The sequence below is a fragment of the Rhopalosiphum padi genome, chromosome 4 (assembly GCF_020882245.1).
Source record: "Rhopalosiphum padi isolate XX-2018 chromosome 4, ASM2088224v1, whole genome shotgun sequence".
In the NCBI taxonomy this organism is placed as follows: Eukaryota; Metazoa; Arthropoda; class Insecta; order Hemiptera; family Aphididae; genus Rhopalosiphum; species Rhopalosiphum padi.
Genome location: NC_083600.1, coordinates 25595267 through 25617872, shown reverse-complemented (window position 1 = coordinate 25617872; position 22606 = coordinate 25595267). Strand labels below are relative to the sequence as shown.

At 29.2% G+C, this 22606-nt stretch overlaps 1 protein-coding gene across 1 annotated transcript in view; it reads right to left on the bottom strand.

The window, feature by feature from the left end:
• LOC132928469 (protein piccolo) overlaps positions 1–20124 on the bottom strand; it is a 38063-nt gene extending 17939 nt beyond the window's left edge. The window contains exon 1 of the mRNA XM_060993159.1: positions 19593–20124. Coding sequence (XP_060849142.1) covers positions 19593–19650 — 58 coding nt within the window. The 5' untranslated portion in view covers positions 19651–20124. The remainder of the gene's footprint in view (positions 1–19592) is intronic.
• Between the last annotated feature and the right edge of the window lie 2482 nt (positions 20125–22606).

The following is a 22606-nucleotide window of genomic DNA, read 5'->3' as shown; positions in this document are numbered from 1 at the left end:
TTATCGCTACATTTAATATAATATATGTATTATAAATGTAATAATATACAGCGTGATACACCAAGCAAGACCTTTTATATCCTTCAATAAGGAGTCAATTCAAATTTTAATTCGTTTGTTACCATTTAAAGATTATATTATAGTGTTCAAAATGTATTTTTACAAACCAAAATCACCTTATTTTTTTCTGAAAATTGTCGATCAGACGATTTCTGAGGTTATTAATGTTTTTGTAAATAATGTTAAATAAATCTGTTTCTTTAGCATATAAAATATAATTAATATTAATTAGTCAATTCAATTTTCAACAAAAAATTATTGCCCTGATAATTTACGTTACAATAGGGTAGTTCGTATTTTAAAAAAAAAACTTCGTACACGACCATACACTAAGTATAAATAATTGTATGTTCAATGCTTACATATCCCGGATCTAGATGTTTAAATACGCATATAACTATTAGCACGTAATGGGTGATGTTATATACTATAATATCATGTGTGTTGTGTATGCAGGCGCGTGTACAATTCACTTTCTCTTAGTCGAGCAATATTAAAATTTACAATTGCGCGCGCCCGCACACGCCTTTTATTATAATGTAAATATTATTAATATATTTTTATATATCACTCGGTTTACGCTTTCTTGCTGCACTGGTACTCGGGAAATGCATGTTATAATTAATATTATAAATAAAGAACACAGTGGTGAAAAATAAAACAATTTTACACTGCGTTAATCCGTTCCGCGGTAAAACTGCATAAATCACTGCGAAATTCAGAAAGTATATACTATAATATGTCTATATGCATCACACGAGTTACATTATTATTATGTTATATTATATGAAACTTTTAAAATTGGTAAGTCTTTGACGATTGCAGATTGGCCAAATTATAAGTGATACTAATGTTTGAGACGATACACGGCTGGTTGGTACTGATCAGAGAAAATGTTGACAAGTAGAAAAACGAAAAGTATACACTGTGCCATAGGTACACTTACTTCAGTAGTTATATTTATAATGTGATCAAATCTTTCCAGCGGAAACCAAATCGACGAAAACAAATCAATTTTCCGGAAATGTATAAAATTATCTATTATAATATATAATATAATAATCAGTAATATAGCAAATTATAATTATTAATATAATTAATACGAATTTCTTAATGCAGAGAGGTCAATAAACCTGTCATAACATATTAATACTTACAATCTTAATAACTTTAAACTTTTTCTTTCGATTTCATTATAACAAATTTTTTTATTTAACATAACACAATTATAATTATATCGATTTTATTAAAAAAAGTATTATTCTAGTATTATTTATAGTATTTATTATACACATAAAATACCATTATGCTTAAAATATAACTATAATGAATAAATTATGCGAATACCGAAGAAATTTCAAATGAATAAAGTTAATTTCAAAACAAACATAATATTATTTCCAGAAAATAGTTATAAACTTATAAAGTTATAACTTTATCAATGTAAAATATACACCTAATATATTATATATTTATTTTATATATATATTTATATTACTATTATAGTTTTAGTGTATTACAAACCGCTTATATTCAGAAACTGAAAGAAATTTGTTACTATATGGGATTAAAATAGAATACAGTACCTAAGCTTATAAAGTTATAACAAATTATTAAAAAATTAATTGAATAAAAATGATAATACCAAGATTTTTCTGTTCTTTAGGTTATCTCCATTATTTTATTTATTGAATTTAATGTAGGTATTTTAATTATTTTAAAAATTTGTTTAATAATTTTTAAAAATAAGTCATGAATAAATAACTAATACATAGATAATAAATGTGAAACATTGTTTTCCTAATTATTGAGATGACTTCTCCACAAAAGTATGTTATAATTGTGTTCTTGAGCGTGCAATTGCGTACCTTTAGTTATTAAGGTTAGAACATTAAAACTGTGCTATTAAAATACAAACCAAACGGCTACTTTCAGAGTGAAGAATAATTGCAATAATGAAGATTGCCGAGTAATTTTAGATTTTTTTATTTTTATTCTACGTAACGATTTGTTATAATAATAATATGGCGTTAGAAAAATTTCGAACACGCCGATTTTCAATGGAAAATTACAAAACTCGGCGCGTAATGCAGTAATTATTATATATTTCGTAAGTAGCCAAAATAGTAAGTATGTACCTAAATACTACATACTGCCGTTGAAAACTTCACTTTCTTAATATAGCTGACTTTAACCCTCGTGACTATATCTATAATAGTTATAAAATTATAAGTACTAAACTTTAGATGAAAAGAAAAAAACTAATTGTTCGCGAAACTCTATGGGAACAAACGCATACAATAAACACGTAACTGCTATACGTGATACACTGATATACGTCTAAAACAACAACAATATAGCCCGTTATGTGGTATCACTAATGTGTTTGTGGTAAACGAAATAGACCCATATTTTTGACCCACTGACAATCTAACTGTCTGTCTACAGACTATTGGTTTAAAAAATATTAATAATAATAATAATAATGAGAATATAATGTTTTTTTTTTTCATCAAATTTAACGCGACCACAGGTGTCGTGCTATTATTATATGCCGTCGGTCGCGCAGTCGATTACAATCGTTTTTTGTCTGCGTTGTACGGGTCGTCAGTCATGGCTATATAATATACTGTTATTACTTTATTAGTTTATTACTATAAAATAATATTATCATTATTATAATATAGATACTGCGCCGGCACTGGTATCCTCTGAATAATATGTAGGTAGTCGTATAATACGGGTTGGGTTCGGTTTTTTTTTTAAGTCGAAGCAATTATATTATAACGTTAAATACATATCATACATATCGCAATATCGTGGTGATCACATTATATTATTCTCGCCGCGAATACAATACAAAACACTCCGAACGAAATTGTGCGCGTAGTAATTACAGGCGGAATAATTAGATCCCGCGGTCATAATATTGACGATATAATAATTATTAAAACTAAAAGGGATGACGATCGTATATTTTCGGTCTTGCTTTAGACGCCGGCGATCGATCCGCACGTGCGTTAAGTATTTTTTTTCTATTACATAGTTCGCGGTTCGTTATCTCAGTCGAGAGCAGTTGATCTCGCACGAGGGTGTGTCGAAACACAATTCATTACGCACGACCGCTGCATTATTCTTTACGCACAATACGACTCCCCCGAGAGGTAATAATCCAATACAAATTAATGGTGACATCCGCGTGTAAGTTTGATCGGATAATTCAAGTATCAAATGCATTTCTGCGGTGTCCGTCTTCGGATTTTTCGTCAAACTCGGACCGTTCACTGCCGCGGAAGACAATATATTATGTCCAGAGTTTTCACGAAAGCTCCGACAGTTTTATCTCGACGACGTCGAAACTGACGAAAACGATGGCGGATGACCGACGCGCGCGTATACGTACATAATACGTATAATACGATATTACTGCTGTATAGCCAAAACCCGTCAATGACGACCGCGGCGGCGGCCTCGCATACCTACCGAACCGTTACGTTAACCCGTTACACACTGAACTATGCGACGTTGCCGGATGACCCGCAGTTATGTCGGGGACCGCGATCAGGAAAAAAAAATTGTTTCCAAAACCATCATCATCATCACTCGTTATTATATTATCATTATTATTTTTTTTCTCCCTCGGGGGCGATTCGTGTCGGTTTGTGTTGTACCTGTATATACGCGGAAATGCACCGTATAATATATAATAACACGGCATCGAATTATTATTATAATATATAATAACACGATGGTCGAGTATATTATGTATATATGTGCGACGATAAACGATCGCGATTTCGAACGAAAACAAAAGAAGATTATAATATTATTATCATACATATCATGCGAAGAATGCCGCTGCGACTACCGCGCGCGAATATACTCACGGCCGGTGGTAAACATCGCGGAAGTCGTATACAATAAATAATAATACCTACATGCGCTTAAAGGCGCCAAGTCGTTTTTTCTAAACGTTGCGGGGCGGAAAATTTGATTTCGCGCGATTTCTGGCAAACGTGTTCCTCGAGTTTTTTTTCTTGCATGACTATACTAATTAAAAATGCTTCCCCCCATACTCCCTCCCGGATTGGACTGTCTTCAGGTTGATTGACCGCTAATTTGACTGTTGTGTCTTCCGTCTGGTTCCCGATATTTTTATTTAATTATATCGATTTCAGTGTTCTGGCTTATCGCTTTTAACTTACATCTACTTGGTACTCTTCTATTTACTTCTCGATTGTGTCCCTGTAGTGCGTCTATGATTTATCTATTTTCAATCGAGATGTTTTTCTTGTATATTTTTTGTCGTATTCGTAACACCTTGATCAATCTATTTATAGTTATTCTCTGTACCACAGCAAACATAGAAGTGCATTATATTATATACATATAATGATACATTTAATATATAAACGAACTTGATTCGTTTTTGTCCCATGCACAAAATATATTTATAAAAATTAGCTTTTAAGTTATATTCATTCACATGATGTATAGGTAGATACGCCACTCGTGTGGTATCTCTTTGTACAATATGTATCTTTTTATTGATTTATATATATATATATTATACTAACAATATTTATTAAACTTGTGTGTGTATAGTACCTAACTTAAGTAAGTACTTGCCATATTGTCATATCAAATTATACTTATAAATATAATGTAAGTATTTAACTATATACAAGATAGGTACCTATGTGCGCGTGTGCGTGCGTGCTCGAGTACCTACGCTAATCGTTACACGTATTCATATAATATCATTACCACCAGGCGTCGAGGACCGGTTCCACACGGTTTCCCTGCAGCGAACATGAAAATAATATAATACATCATAATAATATATATGTAATGGTACAATATAATAATACCTTCGGACTCACGTAAACAGATTTAAAAATTTTATTTCGTGTAAGTACAGATAATCGTGTTACGTGTCCGTCCACGAAAAATACGTCGAAAAGTCTCGGGTTTCGATTAGCATTCAACGCGCGCGCTTCGAGTTAAACGCGTTTCCAAATGTCCGCAGACATAACGGAATTTTATACTTGTTGCACTGGAGTGAGTAACGACGACGGTGTGCACAGTATAAACTAGGAAACTTGTAGAACGTATAATAATATTGGCTAGGTTAGGTTGTATATTATTATTTAATGATTTTTTAAACATATATTTTTTTTAATTGAATCGGTCACTAAAATGGTATAATTGTAAAAATTGTATTGTTAAATATGCACTTAGACGGTAATATAATAAGGTACATAATAAAAACGGTTTCCTAATTATGTAATTTAAATCAATAATATTGTATTATCTTTAAGACTAAATAAATAAATTAAGAGTCTTTGCTAATTTATTAATATTAATAGTTTTATTTTTTTATGATAAATTATTAAAATCTCTTTTCGTAAAGTAGAATATCCTATTTCTATTTAAATTTGGAATATCTATTAAATCTAATGTGATCGAACTATTTTATAAATTAAATTGCTTTTGTTAAAAGTGAATAATAATGATGTATTTTTTTTTACATTTTTGACCATAACTTATGGATATTTACTTTTTTCGATAAATCGCGCCGGTTTCGGGTCAAGGACTTATATTATATGTTTATGTATTAAGTACAAGTTAAGTGATTTAAATAATGAATAGCATAACTAATTTCTCAGCTAGGTGCCAAATACGGCAACATAAATAACTAGTTTATAAATAGTAGGTACCCACCATGTCTTTACACTGGATCGTGATTAACCATTGCTTTAGTAGAAGTACGCAGTTATGTATCATATCAGTTTTCTGACAAATATTTTACAAAGATAAATTGTTTAACTACCTAAAGAGAAGAAATCCGCAAATTTTACGTGAATTATAATTAATACATGTGTTGATATATATATATATTATATACGCATAATATTGTGTTACCAAACATATAAATATGTAATTATGATTCACAGAAAATTGGAGTTAAAATCTTAATTATTAATTTAAAAAAATATATTCTTGTGAACAAATTAATAAATTATATTTTTGTAATAACTAGTGATTTATTTTACATTTTCAAATAAAAATGAATTAATTAGTATTATAATTAGGTTATTACATTATACATTTATTTCTATATTAATAGTTAATATTGTTTAATTTGAACGTATTTTTTCACTACTAATATTACCTACTTATTATACTAATTTTACAAAACTAACCTCATTAAATGGTTCTTCATTAGTTAAAATTATAAATAAAAGTATAGTAAGTATAAATATAAATATAGAGAAAATAACTAATATTTTAACTCGTAGGTGCATTAAAGCGCATACTATACACAATATAGCTGGTCAGTTTGTTTAACGCGTGGGAGTTGAGAATTTCCGCGATGGTGTATTTTTTATGCTGATTTCATTATCACCTGAATGTACATTATTTTTTGTTAAAACTGTGTCATGACATAGTAATTACACTTATCATTATGAAATAACTTAAACTTCATCAAACATCCGTTTCGATTTTTAACGGAAGATCAACATTTATATACAAAAATAATCCAAATTATTCGTCATCGTCACCGATACACCTGCAGCGGCACTGTACATAGTTTATATATAAAATATAAATAACCTACAAAGTACAACTGTATTATTCTCTAAGATACTGAACAGGCTATTAGTATGCAAAAATAACTTTCACATAAATAAAACAAAACAAAAAAAAAAATGGCTATTATAATGCTCTGAACCCTCTCACCAAATGTATCATTATGTATAAAACATATATCATCAAACAATGAAAACATTCGATAAATCTTTGTCACAAACAATAGCAATAACAATTAATTACTATCCCATGACTACAGCTAATCAAACCGAATTGTATAGTTTTCCAACAGGAAAATAATAATTAGGTGATTCGCAATAAGAATATTATTTATTTTAAACGGTTGGTAAGAAATAAAATTATATAGGAGGTATTCTAGCATATTTTATGTTTGCATAGTTGCATACAAATCTATAAGTAATACAAGAGGAACTTATAATTATATATATATATAAACTAAAAGTTAAGATTTTTTTAGCCATAATAGCCAAACGAGAACAGACAATTAAAATGTACCTAAATATTATGACCCATTAAACATAAAAATTGAGTTTACAATCAAAAGCGTTTAACAAAATGTAATGTGATCTACCTACAGCTAATGAAAACCTTATACATTTTTTTTTAAATAAAAATATAGAAATATATTATTATATAAAACAAATCAAAATTTAAAAACATTAATAAATCAATTTTGATGGTTTGAAATCAAAATTATAGTAAAATTATTGTTTTTTGTAACAAATATTTCAATGCATTGATGAAAAATACGTATTATTTCGCTAATAATCAAAAAAATGTAGATACGTATGTATCTAAACAAGATGATAAAAGGGCATCCGCGTACTTTTTTCAAAAGAGCACTATTAAATTCTTATATAAATTATGTGTCATTATTTATAAAGAGGAACTGTGAGTCTGTGACAAATTATAATAAATCTAGATGGATAGTCTTAATTTTTATGTCAAATGGATTATTCATGACAATCATAAATTCAATATAATTTTTAATAGACTTGCGTAACTGTTTAATAATTAATGTTTGGTATGAAAAATATTGTAAAAACAGTGTCATCGCGGTAATGTACTAAAAATGATTCTGTACGTTTTTCGCGGTGTTAAACCGATTGATCGTCACAGCTTTACACGTCGCGTCGTTATAAATGACTGTCTAAATAACGACGCGTTATGAGGACAATTTTTCACGGTAAATCCGAGAATTCGATTCATGCAATCCGAAAATATTACAGTTAAACACGCCTGGTGTGGTCATTTCGTATTATGAATATATTGTGTTGATGCAGGACACCGAAACGGGGACGTATTAAATAGATACATGGTACATACCTACGACGTATTGTCACCATTTTTCTTTTTCCTCGAACATATAGTTATTCGTTATCGTTTTGTATATTACTCTCGGTGTTACAATCAAAACGATGTGTCTTAAACGTCGGATACACAAAAAAATCATGGATAATTCTGAGAGGAGTTATACAGTTATTGTAAGTAGATTACACACATGACGTATGATACTTTGATACCTAACTTAACCATAACATAAAAATATTTTTAGACAGTGGAGAGTTTTAGTTTGAATTTAATGTGAAAATCAGCCAGTGTTTGATATTTTTTTTAAATGTGAAATATTCAAAATAATCTAAATTCTGCATTATAAATTATAATAAATATAAATAATCGGAAAATTTGATCTGTATAAATAAAAAATATTTTAACATAAATGAATAAATTATCGTGTCATAATGTAATATGCCAAATACAATTTTACGTATCCAGAAACACGAAACACAATTTTTTGTGAGCCTAGGTATCTATTTTCTTAATTAACCAATAAAAATACATAAAATGTGTCTTCGATCATGACGGTATTATTTGACTTTGACCTGCAATAATTATTGAACCACGTGTCTGCCGTTAAGTTTAACATTATTATCATAATTTTGATTCCCTCGGTAGTCGCAGTTAATTCACAACTATACATTAGCTTGACGGAGGCGAAGAAGAGCTACGGGAGTTCTGCCACGACTATGCGTTATGCTCTCATTCCGTCTGCCCGACTATGATACTATTATTTAGGTACAGTATATACCAAATCATATTTTGTTATAGGTTTGCGGTTTCCCAGGCGCCCGCCCGCACGGTCTGTAGTGTACTTACATGCTATGTTCGTGTGTACCTATACGTGTACGCCACATACATAATATTTTTCGGTCGGTAACTGGATCAGCGCGGTCCCAAATAACACACGCACGCCGCGTGAAATTAGGTGACCAACAGTATACCTATTATAATTACGCACCGTACAGCCGTCGACGTTCAATCGTCCGTAAACTATGACCCAAATTTTGGTGACAGAATGCTTAAGAAACAATTTACAATATATATAGATATTATAATTATGGTCGAAATATGAGTTATTATTATTTATTATACGGCCCTTTGTTGTCTCATATTCACAGCCGTTGAAATATCCTACCGTCAATCACCGTAATCTTGGTAATTCACCACGACCTGCACCATCGCTATATAAAAAGCGATAAGTGATTTCCGCACTTAAAAAAAATACAATCCATGTCGTTCAGTTGTCACCACGTTTAGCGGTTCATCAATACTTTGACTTTAGGCTGTAGCCAAGTAGCCAAATAACAAATTATTAGATAATCCGAAGGTTATATTGAAATTGAGCATCGTTTCGTCAATAATTATTATATGTGGTCTATAATAAATAAAACAAATTTGAATAATCTATACAAAAATAGAATGCGATCGTATCGTTAGTTGACAAATATGATAAAAACAAAACAAATTGATAACACTTTTGCGGATTTTTAATTTTACAGTTTAATTTTTTTTTAACTTGATGGACATAATATCATAAGGAATATTAAACGATGAGTATAATACAATACAGTTAACTATATGAGTACAGAGTAGGTATAATTAACTAATAAGATCGTGTGGATGATTGTGTTGTACTGTTTTAGACGTTGTTAGATTTTTAAAGTGATGGACGTGCATTTAGATTGAAGTGTAGTAAACCTGTTGTTTTAAGTAGTAAACTATGAAAATTGTTAGAAAATATGTACTATTAATTTGTTTTTGATTTGGAGATTTTTGTGTATGTTTTCATTTTGTATACGCGTAAATCACGGCGCACTTACTATTAATTTTATTTTTTATACCAAATAGTGTAAACGCAAATGATTATTAGACGTAGTAATGTAGTTTAATATTGAATATTATTATTTGTGTATTACTGATTTTTATATAGTACTAGAAGTAACACCGAATGGCGCTGGTACAATGTTTTGTTATTCTTTTTTTGATTGACGTTTGCCAAGGTATATGGACTCAGACATAATAATACAATACGTTATAATATACGTATATATTATACATTATATCTATCTACAAATTATCTATTCATCTGACATACTGCTGCAGTGTTCAGATCAAGGCTCCCAGAAACCTATTGGAATTTATACTAGTCGAAATTAGATATGGCACTAAGATAACGTAATTTATTTCTCCGTTGTCCGTATAGGTATGATTGTTACATATTTACCGAGACAGTCATGCGTTCGACGAACAACTACGTAAATTTATACCTGTATATAGTAAACGTGATTCGACCAAGTAGTATTATGTATACAGTATATTATATTATAATAATATAATGGCGGGAAATCTACTTTTTTTTTCGTTCTGTGCGTTTATTTCGGTTTCCTGTCAAATCACATTGTTTTTTTTTTTTGCTCTTACAAAACAGTTAGTTTAAGGGGTTGTTGTCATTGACAGTCGTGAATTCGAATCACCCATCGTTTTTCCAATTAGTTACCATGATCGATTTACATTTCGATCGGCGGACGTTTATATTTTTTTTCTTATTATTCTGGGAAATATTTCACGGACAAAAAACTGAACAAAGTAATACAAGGTCGCATCTTGTCTTCCGTTGCATAAAGTTGTTTTTTGTCGTGTTAAGTCATTGCCACAGAATTACGATGATTTGTATCTGCCGTTTACCAGTGTGTATTTCTTTTGAACGAAAGGGCAAAGAACTTCTATTTTCTCTTCGGTGTAATTGATATCAAAGCAAGCTATTTTATATATGATTAACACTATTGTCATTCGTCTTTGTTCTTTAGTCATCCACCGACTGTATAATTATTATAAAAAATACGTAATATATACAGTCTCGAAATATCCTAAACCGAATATTATGTAGCTATATTATAATTTATTTAGGTAGATAAAAGGTATAAGTACTTATCGCCTTAAAAGTTGAAATTCCATACGTGATGCATATCGTCCAATAGTTCATAATAAGTTTCAAAAATTGAAAATGTACAATAGAATGTGGGTAATTGTAACGACTAGAAAAAAAAATGTTCTTTCCATCTATATCGTTGAAAAGTTCGAGTTATAATAGTTTTGTCTATAAACGTATACTTACAAGTATAATTCTTACTTATACAAGACATATTGATACGATTCAGTGTTTATTCAAATTATATATGCTCTAACAAACCACCACGTTATGAGTATATAAATTACCTATTTATAACTAAAATTAATTTTGTACAAATTTAAATAACTTGCAGTTTACCGATGGATATACTTTGTAACCTCAATATTATTTCAAATTTTTAGCTTAAAATATTTGAGGGTTCTATATTCTAAAATTAGTTAATTTGTAACAAAACTTCAACCGGTATATTCTCGTAATTAAATATGATTGTTAATATATTAGTATAATAAACAATAGAGTACATAACGATGTTTATAATCTTGACGATGCTAGTACAGTTATACAAATAATTAGTATTCTCAAGACTTTTGTATCTAAGCGTATACTGTTAGGTGCATTCACTTATTGGTTCTAATGAGCAATTTTCAAAGCTACCTGAGTTTGATATTTAATCAAGCTACCTGAGTTATAAGAGACACGAGTAAATATTTTACGTGAATGTAGAACTTTGAATATAAAATATAATTTACAAACGTACATTGAAGTTTACATATCTATTATCTTACTAAAAATAATAAAAGAACATTTTTATATAAATAAAAAAAATTATTTTAAGATTTTAATAATGTATAACTAGATTATAATAATTATCCTACTTATGATTAACTTGCATGTGCTTAATTCATTATAAATATTAAAATATTAACATATATATACTATAATGTTGTTATATTGATAAGAATACAATTTAGTTCTCTCTCTATCTCATATTTTGTAACATATAAGATAATAATCATAATAATTATTAATTTATTATTTTCGTACCCTTATAAATAGAAAGTGAATGTATAGATTAAAAAAATAATTAATTAAAGAATATGTCATCATTAAAGATATCATAATAACAATTATAGGTAGATATAACGTTATAAAGTGAACACATTATTAACGTGAGACAAAAATAATTATACCTAAATATAATTGAAAAATATTAGGTATTGCGGATGTCATTCAGACGTCATTGTTGTGGGTAAATAAAAACTAATACTTTAATTATTTTACACGCTGTTCGTGTAATGCTATACGCAAACAACTGCAGTATACACCATACTATTGTATAACGAATAATATATATATATTAGTTCGCTTTTTTTATCGGTATTATTTATAAGAGATATTGGCATATTGACTAAACTATACTAAATAGTAAATGCTAATAGAACATCAAATTTAAATATTGTAGAAATAAATGGAATTCAGTTTTGAGACAAGAAAAATTATTATTTATCAACAGGGATTCTCACTTTCGTGATTTTCACGTAGACTCGTCAGTCGTATTATCGCTACTCTTAGCACACACACGACGTATGTACAGTCAATCAGTTTATATAGTCAATCAAAAGGGGTGTCTGCAGAAATTTTACCAAAGTCGGTGAACTGCGAACGAGTTGGCGTTATAGGTATAAATATATATTATTATCTTCTTTCTGCATCTGCTGCAAATAGAGCATCGTTTTAAAACGGTAAACATTGGTCGCTCGACGAAAACGGTTCGTATATATAATAATAATAATAACAGCGGATTACAACATCATCGCGCGTGTACACACACACACACACACAGTTTGACGTGTCCGAAATCAGAAATCGTCGTAGACGTATACTATTACAGTTGTACCGTAATGCCGTCGTTACGACAAAGACACCAAGAGACATTACTGCGTGAGCGCGTACCTATATATATTATATTATATTATTTATTGTACACGGAGCGACACGAGACACGACGCGGCGGATGCGGCCGTCCCGTACACGAATAGTGTATTAGTGTATTTACAATGTAAAAGTAGTATATATATTCTACAGGCAAGTTCGTGAGAGAATCGCACCGCAGCACTGTTTTACGGTTGTCAAACAGTACACATCGGGACACTGTCCGTCGCCAATAATATAACAATAACGAAAATAGTAACAATATAGGCAATATCATCGTCTCGTCACTCGGCACAATGTCTCCTCGGCCGACAAGTCGTCCGCCGGTTCAACGACACGCGGGTGTCCGTCCGGGCAAACGCGTACCTATGTATCCAATATACCATCGCATAACGAAAAGATGATATTATTATTATTATTATTATTAATATATTATTATTGTTGTTGTTGTTGTAGAAGGAAATGCAATTACGGGCGCCACGCAGCATACGCGGCGGTCATCGCATCGTCATCGTTCCGCCGCCTCCTCTGACCATTGTCCGTACTTACACGTGTCGTCGTAGTAGTAATATTAAACGTATTATATTATGTATAGGTACATGTCCGTACATAACATATCGTGTAAGTCGCACGCAATAGGAATTCCCATGCCGGGCGTAATCTGCCGTGTAATATTATAGCCAATATAGGTAGACCGAGTCAGTATTGTCATGCTGGAGCACAACAGCGTCCACACTATAACCTATAAGTTAGGTTAAAACTGAATACACACAGTGATAAAATAGTGATTACACGGTATATTCTTTTTTTTGTCGAAATACCTACACGTTTTAACGTGATTCGAGGTTTGCTTCACTACGTTTTTGAAAATGAAAATTTGAGTATAAAGTTTTCGAGTAGATGATGGAATGCCAAAAGAGTACATTTTTATTTAGGACTTTAAGCTTCGTCAAGTGGAGTGAATTGATAACGGGTGTATATATCATAGCTACGAAGCTACTCCACCAAAAATATTGTCCATTATATTCCGATTATCATATAAATTAAAGTAGGTAATGGTTTATTAAATGTAAAAAAAAATTATTAATTGTCCAATTCGATATTTATTCACTTTTAAACATTTACTTTGACCATTTTAAAAATAATTAAATTGAGTAAGCATTCAGTAACAATCAGTGAGATAAATTTAGGATATATCTAAGCCAGATTTGTTTTTGATGTCCCTGCAGGGATTTCTGCGGGGAGAATTTAAGTTTACAAATATATTATATAATTAACATTTTTGTTTTTGAAAATACACAAAAATCGATTTAGAAAATAATAGTATAAGTACGTGTAGGCAAACCATGTTATTGTCGGCTACAATATTATATACGCATGGCAGCGTTGCGGCGGAAGCGATTATTCTTGCACGAACTGTGCCGGATATCGACGCACACGAATATTATACGATAAATATAATAATATTCGATCGTGGTTACCCAACCACCGTTATGCAGCTGCACCCGCCATGATGATAATATTAAATTATACTATGCTGTATGGTATGTGGAGATGGTCCCGCGACTACTTCTTATATGTTGGCCATTGCAGTTTATAATACAATATTATTGTCGGCTTGTCCGCTACTTGGAGTTGGCTACAGCTGATACGACGTCTGTTTCAATAGGCCCGAGCCATGTGTAAAGTGTAGAATATTATTATTATGGTTTATCAGTATAGAAAAAAATATATAAACTGGAGGAACTACTCAACCCGTGAATAAAAACTCTAAAATCTAATTCAATAAATGGTATTTGTACGCACATATTATTCGGCTTCGAGACGTGGGCTCGAAAACCTAGTCTGTCGAATTTGACGAAACTGGTAACAAAATAATTAGTCGTTAAAGTTTTTGATATTTTTCTCACTCTGTACTACAGTGTACGGTTGAACGGCTATAGTTTACCGGTGGTATGATTATTTTATGAACACCAAGTTGCGTGTAAAGCAGGGAAAAGAAAGTATGCTAAAAGTCATAAATTCCTCTTTCTACCTATAATATATATATATATATTATTATGCGTGACAAGTGCATGGATTTATGACTAGATTATATATATATATATATATTATATTATTTATACATATAATATCAGGGAGATCGGTGCACTTGGTCAACGTTGCGCGCTATATAAGATCTAATTACGATGTACGAAATATTATTATTTTTCGCATATTATTCTTATTGTTTATTGAAATGAGGATGAAAGTCTCTTTTTTTCATATATTTTATATATATACTATTGCTATTAAGCCGTTTCACGGTGAATTATGATATAGTCCGTCTACGTTGTTCCGCCAAAAATAATTCTATTTAATGACTATTTTATAAGTAGAAAACGAATAAAAACCATTGTAGTATATTTTATATTACCTATATATTAAGTATAACCAACCTATAATAATATTTATTTATTGGAAATATAGTATTTTATTTGTGAATAAAAACATAATATGACAATACTAAAGTTTATATGTATATAATAGTATAATATACTATTCATATATATACGCAAACATTTGAATACCAAACAAATATACACACGACAGCTGCAAATAACGCGAAGATTTTCATTTATATTTTATTCACGGCTGTTTTACAATTAACTCAAATTTCGATATACTTCCATTTGTAAAAAATATATATATACTTATAAGTATTGTAAAATTATTATGAATGTTATGGACGAAATAATGCATGTTCTACTCAAAAATGTTCATCATTTTGTATCAATATCGTAGAATATTGTAAAATGTTTACCTCGTAAATAAAGAATACATTGCCATGTCACACTTACATTATTCACCAGACTAACTGTTCACTGTAAAAATCCTATAGAATTTGATTTTATTTTATATCAATTACAACATACTGTAACATTTTGTCGTGTTAAATAAACATAATACGTAAGAACATGATAATGTATTATATTTTTAAAATATTTATATATATTTGTAATTACAATTAAAAAAGATTAAATATGACGATTTATTTACCATTAAAGGGTCAATAAACGAAGTAAACGTTTATTGAATTAATTAATAGGTAGGTAAGTACTATAAAAAAATCATTTTGGTGTGACTACAAATTACTGTATTTCAAGACTTGTAGAAAAAAAAAACTGATTGCAACAATGATAATTGGTATTTGGTTCAATCGACATACGTCTGTACGAATACGCTTACATTTAATTAGTAATTATACTGATTACAAATCCTCAACAATAAAAAGAAGATATAGTTAATAATTTGTACACTTAGTTGACAAATTAAATTTTTTCTGACGCCTATATTCCTAAAAGTCTCACCTTAGATTATGGACAACACATTTAGACGTTTTTACATCCAAAAATTAATTATTCTATTTATTGATGTTTAAAAATTATTTCTTACTGTAAATATGTATTTTTTTATTACATTTATACAGCGGTATATTTTAATAATTTTTCAATATTTATGTTATAAAGTAACATTTATTTTATAATATATTTATACGTGTTTTTTTTTTACTTATATATTTTAAAACCATATTGTATAATATATTATAATATAGTGTGCATAATATGTATTACAACCAATATCTTGGTAACATTATAAAATCGCTTTATATATAATAATTTTAATTTATTCGATATTTTTTTTAGTTATTTTTTGTTCATATTTATATCTAGTGACCGATTTTTATTCCGGAACAATTAATTCAATGAGTATATACTATCGTACGCATTAATTACAACGATTTCGCGATTGATTACCACGAAAATATTATGGATAAAATAACGTACAGTCATTGTTATTATATATTGGCCAATTCATACAATATTATGTTAGTTTTCGGTAGATGTATTATTATACATTATTTTGTTTACATAAAATATATAAATAGACTGCAGAACACATAGTTTAGTCAGCCGCCTATAGTGTGTTAATGTTGTATTTTATTATGACGAAATGAAAAATTATGATAATAAAAAACTTTTTAACGAATTTTCGATTAAAATAATGTTGCTTACTTGGTTGGCCATTATTTACCTTAAATTAAAAAAAGAGCTTGTTATTATATATATTTGTTTTTTTATTCAGTAAAAGTAATTAGTGAATAGAATCTTTCAAATGTCCGCATTTACGAATACTCGATTTTTCATTTGTGCACTTTACATCATTCAATTGATATACTGCTATAGTTAAATTCCTTTGTCCATGATGAATTCTTAAGCCAGTTTAGTAAGTAAATACATTTATACTTTCTGATCACAAAGACAACTTCGTAATTTGATAAAATAATCAGGTTAAAATAAAAAAGAAATAAAAATTCTTATCGATTTTTCAATTTTTTATATACAATAAGATCATTCGATGATAGCTTTAAGTACTTTCATTTACATTTATTACATGTCATCCTATGTAAAAGTGTCATGTGTATATACAGGATGAGTCATCAAGTTTGCTCGTCATCTTTTTTTCTTCAATAACGCAGTTATTTAAAATCGGATTTTTGACATTTTAAAATATACTCAAAGACCATATATTTTCAAATTCATGAGATTTTTCTACTATTTAAGAAACTTTTTTATTATTCAAACAAGAATCATCTTTTTTATTGTAAATTATTTAACAGATTACTTTTCTGAACATTTTGACACGTCAACATTTGAACGACTAGATTTTAAGTTATTTAATATTGTATATCACGCAGATCTATGATAGCAAATTTAAAGTATTTGGGATTTATGGTGCTTTGAAAGTTTTATTAATTAGTATTAATTCATTAACATTTATTATTTGTAAAAATATCTCGATCATAGTAAATACTGGATGCAAATATATATATTGTATATTTTTGTAAAATCAAAGAGTATTATCCTTATAGTATAAATATCTCAAGAACGTTAAAATAACTATATATATAAATATACACTAAAAATTAGCAGTAAAAAGTGGGTATTTCATTTGAAAAATAAAAGTTTATATCATTACGAGACACAAAAATACGGTCTTTAAGAATATTTCAAAATTCTAAAAATCAGGATATGAATAAATGATTTATTGAAGGGAAAAAATGTGCTTGAGCATGTTTGTGAATCATCCTGTATGTTTACAGACACAGGACCTCGACCGAATGACGGAGACTGTTGTTGGCCGTTCTAGACGGCAGCGCTCGGTCGTTCGAAGGACGTTACGTAAACGTCGAAATCGTATTTAGACAAATACATATATACAAACGCCGGGCTGGAGAGTTCCGTATGAGCGCATGGAAATTTCGATGACGATCTTATACACATACACAATATATTATAATAGTATATTATACCCGACAGAATTCACTTTCTCTTACGTTGTAGAGAACAAAAGGTACGGCGACGGTGAGCGCGGGTCACGGTGCTCTTGGTAATTTAATAATATTATTATTATTTACGTATGAACGACCATCGACGGTGTAAGCGGCGGCCATTGCGTTTTGACCGTAGTAAAACACCGGAAACCAATGTACCGGATTCTGGTGCGGCCGTCGCGGGTTTTTCATAAAAATTCTCTACGCGTTCGTTGACACGTCTTCTCACTCGATGTGTAATTTGTTCTGTATACTATACACACAGACATACGTACACACTCACACAGATTTTAAAAACTCAACCGAGAATTGCTGCGATTCCGCGAATCCGTCTCTGTGTCGTTTAGCCAACTGTTTACGTCGTTACACATAACATTATTGTATCTAAAACTATATTATATATAGCATAAGTCATCTATTACACATAGATGATGGTCAGTTATGTTATACTATGACACTATGTGTGGAATGAACTGTCACCCAATGCAATGTATATTATAATAACAAAAAATGCATATATATCGATTTTCTCATACAGTACCTGTTATATTGTATATTATACATAAATAATATATTACATATTATAAGTATTATATTATCGCATGGCCGCTATTATATTCGTGTACATTGTTATGTAACTATTATATCTAAACCATGGATTATATTATTCGGTTTCTCCCATCACCGTGTTCAATCAATTTCGTCCACCGTATAATATATATGTATCATATGCATATAACAAACAATATACTATCATTGAATACAAAATATAGTTTGACATATTATAATATGCATTTATACGTGGTCATCTAGCCTGACTTATAATATTATATTTTCTTCGCTTTCGTTTTGATTTTGTGTGGTGATATTTATAATCATTTTACTCGTCACACGAGGGAAGAATTTGAGTAAGGTCATTCGAATGTACCTATATATACTTGTATATTTATTTGATAATATGGTATAGACGCATGTTACCCTATGTATAGCATATATATTAGGAGTACTAACTCTCAATTACGATTCTAAATTATATTGTGTTCCTTTACAAACAAATCTATAGTTAACCAATAACTAAAAGAACAAATAATATTAAAAAAAAAAAAAAATTGTGATATCAAACGAACAGAACATTTTGTAAGTTATTGTAGTAGATTTCATATCGTCATTTATAAACTATCTATAAATTAATATATTTTTATAAAAATACAATATTTAAAAAATTGTAATTTTTTAAAAAGGAACTAACTCGGAGAACACAGTTTTAGTTTAACACATTTTACTGTCATCATGTCAAGGTCAAATTCGTATTATATGTAGATAAAATATACAAAATTTAAAAATATAAAAATGATTTACCTATTATGGTGATAACAAGCAGCAGTAGCATGGTCATTTTAAAATTACTCCTCCACATCGTGTTGTAATGACACTAAATCACATTTTTGTGTTGATCACACCGTCCGCGACGTTTTATACACGTATATTTTCAAACAAAATATACGTAAGCACACGCACACATACACGCACTACACAAAACTTGAATTTACAAACAATAATTAATATTAAAATTATTAATTTGTTTGTAGACAAACAAAAAACAATGTCAACAAAAGGACCGTGCGAGTAAAAAAAGGAACTGGGCCAATCGGTTGAACTTATGTTCTTTGTTGTTATTTTTATTAAAATAATAAAAAAAAAATGTATATAAATCAATAGTAAATAATAAAAAAAAAATCACCGAGATATTATTATTATCATGTACTGAGCGGGTAACGGAAACTCAAGCGCGCACGCGGTATACCGTCATAGAAAGACAGCCAGAAACTGAGCCGGGCGTTGAAGTCACTGACACTGTGTGCGCGGCGGTGATGTGAAACTCGAAACGGTTTTCCCCTCCGTTACCCAACCGCACTCCGACAGCAGTAGTCTATCCATAGACCGTCCGGCAGATGATGGTTATAGCAAACTAACTGATAAATATGCCTCTCTCTCTCACACTCCCTCATAAAAAAAAAAACCAAGCAGACATATTCATTTATATATTGTATACATGTATATGCGCGTGCGTTGTTAGTGTACGCAAGTATGCCAAAAGCATATGACTATACGCGTATCTATATATATATATATATAATGAATAAGTTGTAGGTATACTTATACGTAAAACGACTCTTTGAAATTCCTCGGCGTATTTATTATATATGAATGCGAACAATGATAATATATATAATATATAAATATATAGTATAGTTATACACTTTGGATGGCTATAAAAATTAATCAAAACGGTCAGCATGAATACAATTCTAAAATATATAATGATTAGAGAATCATTTAGATTTTTTTCACTTAAATTCATCTGAACATTACCACAATCATATAGTTTAATTGACAATAGTCAGACACTCAGACCTGACTAAAAAACCTTATCGAGGAGAATTTTTTTACGTAGGGACGTGTCTTTTGACAGGTGCTAATCACATGTTGTTGACCTCACAACTCACAAAGGTGTATAATGTATTGTAAGCCTATACAATACATATACAATATATATAGTTCTTACTACGTATACTCGCAAAGTATAACCAAGTTATAATGTATACTTTTATGCATTATATTATATTATAAAATATATAAGGTTCAATAATACAACGGAATCGAAATAATACAGCGGTGTCAATCAACAAATCATTTTATATAATATTCATAAAGAAATTACATTTTTCTCAATTTATAGTTTTATACCAATAGTATTTAACTATATATAGTTCATAGTTGTACATACATGATGGGTGATCAAAAGTAGAAGTTTTTTTTACGTACATAATCAGGAAAAAATTACAAGAAAATATCGAAAAACTGGAATATGTACGCATCGCTAGTTTTTGACGAAGTTATACATTTTTATTATTATTATTATTATTTGTAATTGAATGACTGTAAATATTTAAAATATTTTCCAAATATTTAAAAGAGTATTTTTTTAACATGGTAAAGATTTTAAAATATTTTAACTCTTTTAAAACAACTTATACTTTATATAAGCACTTAAAATGATTTTATTTGTTTATTTTTTTTTTTTTTTTTAGATAAATGTAAAATAAATAACATTTTTAATCATAATAATATAAAAAATGTATGGTATTAAACTATCAAAAATTATGAATGGTAAGTATGTGATTTTGAAGAACATCGATGATAGTCACTGTTAAGAATGACTGCCTAGTTAATATTGTAATTAACGATACATTTTAGTCATATTCTAGTAAATTGTATGATCATATATTCATATACTATCATTGTTTAAATATCTGTTTTAAATTCAATTACATATTACATATTTTTTATTAATTTAATTTATCTTTTGTATTCATTACAAAATGCTTGTAGTAACAATAAATTATGGCTTTAAACTTTAATTATTAATTTTAGAATTTACATTTGTTTGATCGATTGTTATTTAATGCAGTCTTTAGTCATATATTAAATAAATACATTGAATATCTTAAAAAAAAATTATTCGAAAAATAGAAATAACCATCATAATTTTATGAATTTACTAGTAGATACCTATTAGTTTATTAGATTATTAGATATTAACTCTTTTAATGACGGAAATACATCTTGTTTAAAAAGAAATCCAATCATTCAAAATTACATAATTAAGAAAGTATCAGTATACTATTATTACAGTAGCTAGACTATGAGTCATCATTCAATATTACGTGTGTGCTGTATAGATAATACTAAAACAGGTCATGGTCGCCAGAAAATCATAAAAACAATTAAAATATTCATTAAATTATCCCCTGAATTATTATGAATTTTGAATTTTGAATTAAGTAAAGAATTAATTTTAAATAATCTTAAAATCTGGTCGTAATCCCATTTATAATACCATTTTGAAATATCAATAATGTTTCAGACAGATACAAACTATGTATAGTCGTATAATAAAAAAAAAAACTCCTCATTTAAAAATTAGATCGACAATATAATTATAATTATTAAACACCCGCGACACAATAGAATTCGATAAAAAGTTTTTCGATGCTATGAATCGGAACAGAAATCGAATCGAATTCGGTTACAAATCTAGGATACATACTACAACAGCGATACAACCTGTACAATACCTATAGAATAATATTCAGGCATTTCTTTAAACACATCCGAATCATCCGATTCAAATGCCGTTAGATTTATACGCTTTGACGACACATATTTTCAAGATGTCATTGCAGATTTGTATATTATATTATATTATACATATTTTTATACCGTTTACATTATTATGACGGATCTACCATTGTTGTTTCGGAAATTCATAGATAATTTATATAATAATATAAATTGTACAATACGGATGA